Here is a 12,619-nt window from a genome sequence, read left to right as displayed (position 1 = left end):
TTTGCTATTAACAGCTTAGGAGACAATGAAAGTCAATGAGGGTAGAAGAAGATAAACTGTTAGCTAATGCATACAGGTTCAGTTTTCTTCATCTCCATGTCTAGTCAATGCCTTTTAACTAATACCTGTTACTCTTTCATCAAACTTTCTGCCTGCCTTTCTAAGAGTGGTGCACATTACATTTTACTTAACCAGTGTTCTCAAAAGGGAAGTTAGTAACTTTCTGTAAAAGAAAGACTTTGCTCTTCATTGCAACTGATCTCTCTTTCTCTCACTGTAAAACTGATTGAGGTGCTTCAGGTTCTCAAGAAATTGCTACTCATAGCACTATGATTACTTTTATAAAGGGGGAAAAATCAGTAGAATGGAATGGTTGATTACTCAGGGAAAAGATTCTTTCTTTTTTGAATTTTCTTCTCAAATTGTGGAGGGAAGGAAAGGGAGTGGGAAAACGTTCAAGAAATAAGTTTATGTGAAAATGGGGACATTATTTCTTAGTATATGCAGATTCATGATCCCTTTGTCATTGCCTCCCCAGCAGAGCACAGGCTTCGGGAGGTAAAGGTAGAAAAGTATGAGAAAGGCTTGAAAATTTAAGTGAGATAAAGGAAGATGATCCAATAGGCAGGGAAAGATAACGGTGGGGATAAGTACAGAGGAAAAAACTGATGAGTTTCAAGAGCTTATGGAGAAGCAGTCATCTTTGTAGAGGAGTTTGAGAGTGGCAGAGATGAGGAGAGAAAGTGGATTTTTAAATATGTTTTATTTTTCTTTACGTGTAAAGGCTTCACTTCTTTGATTACATGAAAAAAATAAGTACAGATATGAATAACTTTTTGTATCAGTCAAAAAACAGAAACCACTGCATTTCAACAGGAGGAATTTCATACCAGGAAATTTGTTACATGGATTATGGAAAAGTAGAGAATCCCAACACGGGGTGCAGAGGCAACATAACATAAAGATGAACAACTACAGGAAGTGGTTACCACCCTAGGGGTTAGAGGGAAACTGGGAGGTGGTGGTGTAACTTGAGTTCAGAAGCCAGGGCCATCTGGCAGAATCTAGAGCTACAGTGGTGGTGGCCAACAGAAGCTTATGCCACAGTGGGAGAGGCTGACTGGTGAAAGTTGGAGCCTCAGTGCAGATGCAACCCCTTCATGGGTGCCACTTGAAGCAGAAAGCTCAGGGAAGAAACACTATGGCTTATCTCCTGCTCTCCATTCTCCAATTCAGCTAAACATACTAGAAGCCAGAGGGCCAAGGAGGCTGACAATACAATTCTCTATGAAATACAGTAGAACAAGGAAAGTGGGGAATAGACCTGAGAGCAAGAAGCAAATAACTGACACATGTTTTGATTGTCTAAGTGTGTTTCTTTGAATTCATCTCCGTGTAGAACAGAACCATGAGACCAACTTCTCTTTATGTGGGTTACACATGCTCTAAGAGCCGTAGCAATTCTAAAAAGTACCTTTCCTTGAATATTAAGAAGCGAAAAACACTACTACTTTGCTAATTATCATAATTACAGAAGCTTCCCCAAGTAGTTCATAGTCAACAATCAAAAGAGTATGTCTTTTTTTCCTTCTTTTGTTCCCTTTCACTCCTCCCATTTCTTTTTTTTTTTTTTTTTTTTTTACTTCCATGTAGCTATAACTGCTGTACAACCACCCTTCTGCAGTTTAGTCAATATTGATCTCACAATGGGGTTACTATCCTACCCTCCTGTCTCTTTCATGTCTTGAAGAGTGGGTAGCAACAAGGGAAATGATGCTACATTTAGCTTTTGGCATCTATCATATCTGACATATCTTTGTGCTGACCCTGTTTACTCACTTAGCATATAGGATGTCATGTTTGCCTGGAAACATGATTGCCATCTAAACATTTTGGTATATTTCTTGTATTTTGTTATGTTTTCATTTCCTATAGTTGTATGTGGAGTGACTTAGTGTAGGGTTTTTAGTGTAGGCATAGTAAGGCTTTTTTTTCTAGTATCTTGGTCAGAAGTATAACCAAATTTCTTGGGTTTCAAATCCCAACTCTATTATTTTCTAGTCATGTGAACTTAACCAAGTAACTGAACTGCTCTGGAACTCAGTCTCCTTATCTGTGAATATAATCATAATAATAGAATCTGCTTTACAGTGGTTGAGTTGTGAGGATCAAATGAATTGATGTGTGTGTTTACATGTGTGTCTGTATGTGTAATACACACATATATGCAGTCATATCACTTAACTATGGGGGATTTGTTCTGAGAAATGTATCCTTAGGTGATTTTGTTGTTTTGTGAAAATCATAGAGTTTACTTACACAAACCTAGATGGTATAGTCTACTATATACCTAGGCTACATGGTATAGGCTACATGTTGCTAGGCTACAATCCTTACAGTTTGTTATTGTACTCAATACTATAGGCAATTCTAACATGATGGTCAGTATTTGTGTATCTAACCACAGTTAACCATAGAAAATAAACAATAAAAATAAAGTATAAAAGATTAAAAATGGTACACCTGTATAAGGCACTTACCATAAGTAGAGCTTGGAGAACTAAAAGTTACTCTGGGTGAGTCAGTGAGTGAGTGGTGAATGGACAGGAAGGCCTAGAACATTTTTGTACACTCCTATAGATTTTATAAACACTTCACACTTAGGCTACACTAAATATATAAAACATTTTGTTTTTTCAATAATGAAATAAATTTAGCTTACTGTAACTTTTTAGCTTATAAACTTTTGCTTTTTTAATTTCTTGACTCTTTTGTAATAACCCTAAGCTTAAAACAAAAAAATTTACAACTGTACAAAATTGTTTTTAATATCCATATTCTAGAAGCTTTATTCTGTTTTTAAAATTTTTATTTTTATTTTTTACCTTTAAAACATTTTTGTTAAAAGCTAAGACACAAACATACACATTAGCCTAGGCCCACACAAAGTCGAGATCATTAATATCACTGTCTTCCACCTCCACATCTTGTCCCACTGGACAGTCTTCAAGGACACTAACATGCATGGAGCTGTCATCTATGACAGCAATGCATTCTTCTGGAATACCTTCTGAAGGACCTGCCTGAGATTCTTTTAAAGTTAACTTTTTCTTTTATAAGTAGGAGTATACTCTAAAATAATGATTAAAAGTATAATCTAGTAAATAAATGAACCAATAACATGGTCATCTATTTTTACTATCAAGTACTATGTAATGTACATAATTGTATGTGCTATACTTGTTACAACTGGCAGCTCAGTAGGTTTGTTTACACCAGCATTATTGCCACAAACACATGAGTAATGTGTTATGCTACAATGTCACTAGACAGTAGGAATTTTTCAGCACACACACACACAAATATATATATATATATACACACACACATACACACACACACACACAGATAGATAGATAGATAGAAAGAAAGAGAGAGAGAGAGAGAGATGGAGTCTCTCTCTGTCGCCCAGGCTGGAGTGCAATGACGCAATCTCGGCGCACTGCAACGACTCTCAGGTTCAAGTGATTCTCTTCCCTTAGCCTCCTGAGTAGCTGGGACTACAGGCACCCGCCACCATGCCCAGCTAATTTTTGTATTTTTAGTAGAGATGGGGTTTCACCATGTTGCCCAGTTTGGTCTCAAACTTCTGGCCTCAAGTGATTCACCCACCTAGGCCTCCCAAAGTGCTGGGATTACAGGCGTGAGCCACTGTGCCTGGCCAAAACCTTTATAATCTTATGGGACCACTGTCATACATGTGGTTCAACAATTGGCCAAAACATCTGTATTTATATATGTATGTTTTAAATTATATATATAAATATATATATAATGTCTATATATGAACATACACACACACATATATAGAGACATATATAGCACATAAAATCGGCACATAGTAAGCGTCTTGTAAATATCAACCATTACAATTGTTACTACTTTTCTCAACAAGGCTATAAATGCTGTTCTAGCCTTTCAAAATCACACCTGTTTAATGTTTTACCCAGCACCAAGTCATGTTTACTTGAGTGACTTAAAAATTGCGAGCAAATAGCTGATAGTTAAAAAGCTATTTCACTGTGTAAAATACATCCCTTAAAATGCAGTTATTTATCTCTTAGTTGTAGAAATTGGTTTCATTTTCCACTATGTTTAATTGTGACTGGATCATTATAGACCCTTTTTTTTTTTTGTAGTTGTTGAGGTTTAAAGATTTAAGTTTGTTATGGATGCAAGCTTTTCAGTTGACCAATGATTATTAGCCAATTTCTGATAAAAGAAAAGGAAACCGATTGCCCCAGGGCTGCTGTTTTCATTTCCTCATTGGAAGAAGAAGCATAGTATAGAAGAAAGGCAAACACAACACATTCAACATCTGCCACCATGGGGAACTGGGCTGTGAATGAGGGGCTCTCCATTTTTGTCATTGTAAGTACCAACAAGAGATAAGTTATAAATTTTCTGACTTCTTCGGGTTATCTCGGAACTAAAATAGACCAAAGCTTTTTTGTTCATTTGAGAAATTGTGTTGAAACTGATTTACTATGTGAACATATCTGTAACATATCTGTAAACAGACTGAGTCCATTCTTCCAAATTCCTTAATGGAAAGAACATATCTGTGGGCTCACTTCTAGCTTACTTCTGAATTCCTAGCAGGCCTAACTTAGCCGGCATTTCGCAGGAGTAGAAAATATTCATGCTAATGATCTCTGATTCTGAGTTGTTTAGTAATGTTTACCGAGACGCACAATATCTATGTGTTTATACTACCTTTAAAATGACAGATTGAAATTTTATACCATTTTCTAAATTAAAAATATAAGATTGACTTATGTATGGGAAGTTGGCCTTTATTTCAGTAATTACACTAAATATAATAAAATTTCTCAAACTTCTTTTAAAAAACAGGTAACTTCTTTTCTCAGAGATGTAAACTTGAGTTATTTACAAGATTTATAAAAATTCAAAAGAACAGAATTGAAATAAGTCTAGATTCATAAATATGTAGTATGTATATTTATATATAATTGTATATACATAAATCAATATAATATTTCTTGAGAAACAATTTATGTAAGTAAAGATATAGCTAATTTACAAATGGATGCAATGATTTCTGTACTTTTTAAAATGAAGAAAATCAACTATTCTCCTAAAATGGTGTTATCGGCAAAGCAATAACGGACAAACTGGGTAGATAGAAATGTGATTTTTTTTTTTTTTTTTTTTTTTGAGACTGAGTCTCGCTCTGTCACCCAGGCTGGAGTGCAGTGGTGCAATCTCGGCTCACTGCAAGCTCTGCCTCCCGGGTTCACGCCATTCTCCTGCCTCAGCCTCCCGAGTAGCTGGGACTACAGGTGCCCGCCACCACCCCCGGCTAAGTTTTTTGTATTTTTGGTAGAGACGGGGTTTCACTGTGTTAGCCAGGATGGTCTCGATCTCCTGACCTCGTGATCTGCCCGCCTCGGCCTCCCAAAGTGCTGGGATTACAGGTGTGAGCCACTGCCCCGGCCCAGAAATGTGATTTTTAAATAGCCTTTCTAAATAACCAATAGAAGCATTACACAGATGTTAAAAAGAACAATTATGAATGGAATAAGAATGGAACTTTTGTAAAAATTTATCATGAAAAATAATGAGTCTTTGAGTTTTAAATATAGAAAGAAATTAGTGGCAAAAATAAAATAAAAACAACAAATATTTTGTTATAAAAATTTTTTATGCCAAACCAACATTTTACTGCAATAGATAATTCTTCTGAGCATTCGAAGCTGTAAACTTAACTTCTTATCACCATTTTTAGGAGCAAATAATTTCTATAGAAAGTAAGTTCAAATTATACTTTTAGCTCTCACCGCAATTTTTCCCAGGAAATGATCTCCTTCTAAATTATATACTCATGCACTTGAAAGTGAAAACACAGCTTGGAAAGTCAGAGTAAAGAAAGAATGACAAGATCAGGAAATTGGAAAGTTGCTTTAGCACCTTTTTCTTTGTAAAGAGAGAATATTATCAAGTGTCTATGGCATTTAATAGCTTCAAAGCAAAGTTGAGAAAAGATCACTATGGAGCTGAAGATAGAGAATTGGATAGGGTCACCACTTGATCCAGTCAGTGCTTAGGATAAAATGAACTGTCATGAGCTAGAAAGCTGTTTTTGTTGTAAATCCCATGCCCCTCACTATGCTCAATATTCTCTCCTTGAAGCATTAAGTAAAACTAATCAAGGAAAATGCAAGGCTTGGCATTTTAGCTGATGAGAATTCACTAACTGGATTATTGTGTGGTAGAGGGAGGTGATTAGCACCTGTGAGAACAGAACGCAGTGTCATACTGGTGGAGGGAAAGCAATAGTAATACGTTCCCTTCTTTTCTTATTTTAAGTAGAGTGGCCTGCTATCAGCTACCTATCTAAGGTTAAGCAAAACAGAGGAGGAAAAAAAGGGAGGGGGTATGTAAGACTGGTAATTTGGTATACCGGCCAAATCATAAAACAATAATGGAGAATAACACAGGGTGGAGAGATTTTGATTATAGACAAGTGTAGTGACACCATTGAGGAAACAGCTGGCTCTAAGCTGGTTACATCCAGCTTTGTTACTACCTTTGTCAAAGTTGCACTTGGGGAAGTCCTGACCCTTATCTGGCTCGTCTTGTGTGGAATCTACTGTTGAAATGCGAAAACTTCATGCAATTTTTTTCTGCTTGTGCAGCTGGTTTGGCTGGGGTTGAACGTCTTCCTCTTTGTCTGGTATTACCGGGTTTATGATGTTCCAGTTAAGTTCTTTTACACAAGAAAACTTCTTGGGGTAAGTATAAATTCCATCCCATGCAATATTGGCTGGTTCACATTTCTCATCAGACATTCTTGTTCATCTTCCTGTTAGTATTTTAAATAAATATTCTGACCAACCAACAGTACCATCAGCCTCACTCCCTCCATTGCAACTTCCTGGGCAAGAATCACTTAAAGCCTTCCAGTCTGAGACCAACAAAAGTGGGGCAGAGGGGCCCAGTGGCATCCCTCCCCAACCAAGAACCATGTGCCATTGTTTAGCTTAAAGGAGAAATCTAATACTAACTCTGAAATGGAAGGCCAGGTTGGAGCAATCCATCCAGGAGTGACACATGTGGGACAAGTGGGACTTTCCATATTTTCTAAGTCATGTAATTCCTACTACGTTTTTGCATGAAGAGCTCTGCTCCTAATCACATGTTATGAAATGATCTTCAGAAAATCAACCTTTCTCTACATATGGAGACTCGAGGAACTTGCTCAAGGGCCACATCTGTTGATTAGGCCAGTAGAGTGAAGGCCCTTCAGTTTCCTTGGGTCCTTTAGTATTCTGAGTTTCCTTGAACTGTCAGGCCTCTTGCCTCTAGAAAACATTTGTTACATCATGCTGAAACTATTAATTAATTGCTTAATATTAATTATTATATGTATTATAAATCATATATAAATAATTTTAGCATGTAATTATGCTAGATTATTATAATTGCTGTTAGCTTATTCACATTAATGCTTTCTCCCTCCAAAATATGCAACTTCTTTAGACATTACAAAGATAATAATTATACTGCCAAAGCATTATACCATACCAGTTTAAGATACTGTTAAGATCAATCTAAGTACTAAGAAAATATTTAAAATCTTTAAAAGTCTTGATACTTAACTCTAGTTAATGATATGCACCTTAAGTGTTAAGGGGAAAGTGAACTGATGTCTCTAACTTACTTTGAAATGCATCAAAAATTAGATGAGTTGATGGATGGATACAGGAATGGATAGATAGATATGTGATAAAGCAAGCATAAAAGGTATAATCTGGGAGATAAATAAACAGGTATTTATTGTACATTTCTTTCAACTTCTCTTTATGTTTGAACATTTTGATAATAAAATGTTGAATTAGGGCAAAAGGTCAATTTCAGATGAAAACAAATGGTCCTAGCTAGCCCTAAAGGAAAACCATTGGCTCTGAAGGACCTTCCTGTCCAGATCACTTGGTGTCTCTGGTGTGTGGCCTCATGGTGAGAACCTTGGGGAATTGGGGACAGGGCACATTCTGTGCTCAAAAAAGTCACTCTGCTCCCTTTCCCGCCTCTTCTAGTCAGCACTGGCACTGGCCAGGGCCCCTGCAGCCTGCCTGAATTTCAACTGCATGCTGATTCTCTTGCCGGTCTGTCGAAATCTGCTGTCCTTCCTCAGGGGTTCCAGTGCGGTAAGAGAAAATGTTTTACTAAGTTCCTCTAATTTTCAAAGGCCATCAAGCAAAATGCCCTTTTTAAGGTAAAAACAAATGAATGGTTTGTGAGGATTCCAGCTTCTGTAGAATATTCATGAGCCAAGCCATTATCTACTATATTTCTGTACTATTTGTGGATGGAGCTCCCTAAGACAACTATTTGGAAAACAAATTTTGAAAAAACACACAAAACCACCTATACCTCAACAATAGCAATGAAGTAGCACACATGTACACATCGACACACACACACATATATATATGATAGATATGCATATGTACAGAGCATTAGGAAGTTAACATGTGATATTTGGGAGTTAATCTTTCAGTGTCATTCAAAAAAATGTAAGTCAGAGGAAATATCTTCTGTGGATAATATCCCAAGGACATGGAGTCAATGGACAGAGTCACACTACAATGAATGTGACCAAGAAGTGTTGGCTTCATGAAACTGTGGAGTATAGAGCTTTCTAAATGTCCACAATTCCTTTGACTCTTCAACAATTTAGTAAGCCACTGAATGTACTGTGCTAGAAGGGGGAAAAATAAGTAGGAAGAATCTCTGTAACCCATAAAATGGTATACAAATTTTTGTTAGTATTATTATACAAAGATGACAAACAAGGAACTTAAAATCTACAAATGTACTCAAATAAATATTATACAAAGCAAAATATGATGGGTCCCACAAAGCTTTACAAATAAAATACTATGGGGAAGCAAGAGAGAAGTTGTGTCAGGTGGGCCAGGGAATGAAGAAGGACATTTTAGAGAAGGTGACATTAGAGATGAGCATATAAAAATTAATAAGCTTCTAAGAGGTGTAAATGAGAGAGAAAGGCATTCTATGTGGAGAAGATGACATGGACAGAAGCATAGGAAATAGTGAGGAAATCGTATTCTTGAAGGCCAAGAATTGGCACAGCCTTGGCTTCTCTTTGTATTATTATTGTAACTATTTTTTTGCCACCTGTGATCACACCAAAGAGGGCAGCTGGGAAAAAGTAGGGATTGGTGTCCTGGTGGGACCAATTCCATGGTTCATTAATGACTAGTAGCTTCTGGGGTTTTTTTTAATAAAAGGTATAGTAAGCTTTTTGAAAAAAAATACTTATTAAGTAGAGATCATTTATGGAGGAGAGCAGAAAGTAAACTACTTTTGTGGGAATGTAGGGATTGTACAGGGCATATGCCTGACATAAGCCTGGAGAAAAGAGGTAGGATTTTGCTGGTAAACTAGAACTGCATATGTATAGTTGAGGAGTTCATGTTTAATTTGGCAATTACAGAATATTTGAAGGAGGCAGTGAACTAAACTGTAATAACAAGCATAACTTGCCTTGAACTCTGCCTCATTTTTCCTAGTTATACTAAATTCATGGCGATCCAGATAATTTTTTTTTCTTTGAGAACATATAACATTTAATTTACTAATACAGGACTAGAGGCTACAATTTAACTTTTATTTTATGATTTAACTATTTACAAAATATCATTTCATCTTAAACCAACTGCCAAAAACTGGGCTCTCACAAATCTAAAGTAAAAATTGGCAGAAATAACTGTAACACCTTCACTCCCTCAGAAAAAAAAAAGAACTGTTGAGAACCAATTTAAGATGTTCCAGAAAGAGTCGTGATATCTTTCTCTGAAAAATTCTTGATGAGGTTCCTTTCCTTAAGCCATAAATTCTATGCCACACAATGTTGTCTTGCAAACTGACAGCTAACCAAAACCAAAAACTAACAACAGTACTTGGTATTAGACATTGATTACAAGGATTTCCAAAAAATCTTCTAAATTTAAGAAATCACAGAGGTAAAATTACACTCAATTGAAAGTTTTATTAATGAACCACCTATTGTAAAGTATAATTTTTAATATATCATACTTGCCCAGTGAACATTTGCTAAATGAAGCCCATGTACTATAGCTTATTTTTGAGTTGGGTTCTCTATCACCCAGGCTGGAGTGCAGTGGTACAATCACAGCTCACTGCAGTCTGGAACTCCTGGGTTCAAGTGATCCTCCCTCCTTGACTTCCATACATGTGGGGATTACAGGCATGAGTCACCTGCCTGGCGAGTTCCTTGTTTCTAAGGAGACACAATTCATTTTTATTCTCCCTACCCCCATTAGAATAGTTTCTATTTAGAGGAAGTAAAGCCTGAGAAACAGGCAACTTCTCACCAAGATGGCCTGTTAAGAAATCTTGGTTACTCCACAAGTCCAAATTGCACTGCTGTTGAGCACCATGTCCCATGAGCAGCACATGTTGTAATGCCAGTTTTTATGCCTCCTGTGACCCAGGAGGGAAGATCTGCGCGAGAGTCTCTAAAGACAGGGATGAAATGAGACTGCCCTTCAAATTGCAGAGAAGCTTGGCTGTATAGCTAGATAGATCTTTATATAAAAAGAATATGTTTTAAAACTATCAGCAAGCAACATTCTTTTATAGATCAAGCATGTACTTTCTTCTGGAATTCCTAACCTGAAATGTGAACTTTTCAAATAAAACTTCTTCTCTGATTGGGATTAAAATGAGTGAGTGTGCTGTGACTAATGTTGGATATAATACAGCTGCCACTCATTGAAGCTCAATGGAATTCACCTCATGAAATCTGCACATCAAACCAGTAAAGTGAGAACAAAATTAAATGGAAGTGTTGGCATTCAAACCCAGGTCATTGTGTCCCCAGAGACCATTCACTTTAAATCTTGCTGCTGAAACTTCTTGAAATTGTGCTGTTACAGTATTATGATCTTAGAAAGCCATTATATATATGAGTGTTTGAGCATGCCAAGTAACCTAGACTAGAAATGACAAGGATGTTACAAATACAAGGACTTGATAGTAGGACACTATATAAGCAAAATAGCCACAAACTTGCATTCAGTTTCTAGAGGTCTCAATCATCGAAACTTTGCTTTGTAATCTTTCTGGTTACCTAGAGAAAGAAAGCCCCAGGGTTGCCCACTGCACCATTCCAGGAAAGGTAGGGGTAAAAGCTCTCAGACTGCTTTGTTGAGAAAAATGGAGAAAGGGTGAAACTCAGCATACAAAAATCTCTGAGGAAGCCTTAATAACCCCCAACTTGCCATGCAGAAACTAATTTCTATCTGGATGGCAGTCCTAGTCTTAAGATCAGAAAGAAACAGGAAGGTGAGAGGGTGAGGTTTTATCTGTTACCTTATATAGTCTGGAAGTCAGAGGCACTCAGTGTGCCTCTATCTCTAATCATGTGGTCTAGCACTAGTCTCTTGGGCTTTCTGTCTCATAGTTTTTTTTCTTTTAGTTGAAAAACAGGTCAACTAACATAAATGTAAGAAGGCATATGCTGGTCTAAAAGTATATTAAATTGTTTAAATCTGTCAATTAGTGAGTTGTCAGTCAATAAATATTTGTTGAGTGCCATCTATGAGCTAAGCACAGGGGACATGTGGTGAGTAAAGAGTAAGGTATAGATAGGCCACGAGCTTAAGGAACTTAAAGTGTTACAGAAGAGGCAGAGAATAAACATGGAATTTCCAAATTATAAACAGTGCTATGCAAATAAGGTAGTGTTATTCATATTTATCACATATTCTACTGCCAGCAGGTGTGGATATTACTGTCAACTATTTGCCTGAGTTCTGTAGATTCAAAGCTGGATTTTGAAATTTCTCCCAATTGCATATAAATATCTAAATCAGACACATTAATGGTGCATGTGGTGAGATCAAGTGTACAAAAAATGGAGCTTTTGAGTTTCTGTAACGTGTTACACCCCATAAAATATGTACTTCCTTTTAGTTCCACTTCCCATTTTCTTGAAATATTTTTTTCTTACTCAGTTTCAATAGAGCATAGAAATCTGCTGAAGTGACTCAATAATCTCCCTTGCATTAGAATCATAGTTTATTGAAATCGGGCAAGGCTTCAGGTGACAGTAACAGAGAAACTTCCCTTTAGAAGTCAATGGCAGAAAGTAAAGTAAGTTAGTAAGGAAGCTATGGGGCACGATGGCAACCTGGATAATTGGGAAGTGGCTGGCAATAATTTAGAAGTAACTCAAAGCATATAAATGCAATCTGCATGATGATGGGGAACAAAAAATTATGGGCAGTCACAGACAGTAAAGTCCTTCCTTCCTATGCCACCAACTGGATGTCTCGCCTCCTTTTTTGAGGAAGTGGTGAGGAGATGATATTCTTAAAAGCTCAGCATCAACATGACTTGTGGCTTCTTTTTGGATTTGTTTGCCATTCCTGACCACACCAAAGAGGGTAGGTGGGAAAAATTAGGGATTTGTGCCCTGATGGTTGGACCCACTCCACTGATCCATTAGTGACTAGTAATCTCACTTTTTCCTTTCAATATAATG

The 12,619-nt window shown here is 36.8% G+C and overlaps 1 protein-coding gene across 3 annotated transcripts in view; it reads left to right on the top strand.

The window, feature by feature from the left end:
* Positions 1 to 4,305: 4,305 nt before the first annotated feature.
* The window catches only part of LOC112615360 (cytochrome b-245 heavy chain), a 38,778-nt gene continuing 30,464 nt past the window's right edge, over positions 4,306 to 12,619 (top strand). For 2 of the 3 annotated variants that reach the window (XM_025371945.1, XM_025371944.1), the window contains exons 1-3: positions 4,306 to 4,431; positions 6,720 to 6,815; positions 8,121 to 8,231. In XM_025371945.1, the coding sequence (XP_025227730.1) occupies positions 4,387 to 4,431; positions 6,720 to 6,815; positions 8,121 to 8,231 (252 nt within the window). In that variant the 5' untranslated portion in view covers positions 4,306 to 4,386. The remainder of the gene's footprint in view (positions 4,432 to 6,719; positions 6,816 to 8,120; positions 8,232 to 12,619) is intronic. The other variant, XM_025371946.1, reaches the window with a different exon arrangement.

Source organism: Theropithecus gelada, chromosome X (genome assembly GCF_003255815.1).
Source record: "Theropithecus gelada isolate Dixy chromosome X, Tgel_1.0, whole genome shotgun sequence".
NCBI classification, from domain to species: domain Eukaryota; kingdom Metazoa; phylum Chordata; class Mammalia; order Primates; family Cercopithecidae; genus Theropithecus; species Theropithecus gelada.
Note: the sequence above shows the minus strand (reverse complement) of the source record. Positions and strands in the feature narration are given on the sequence as shown.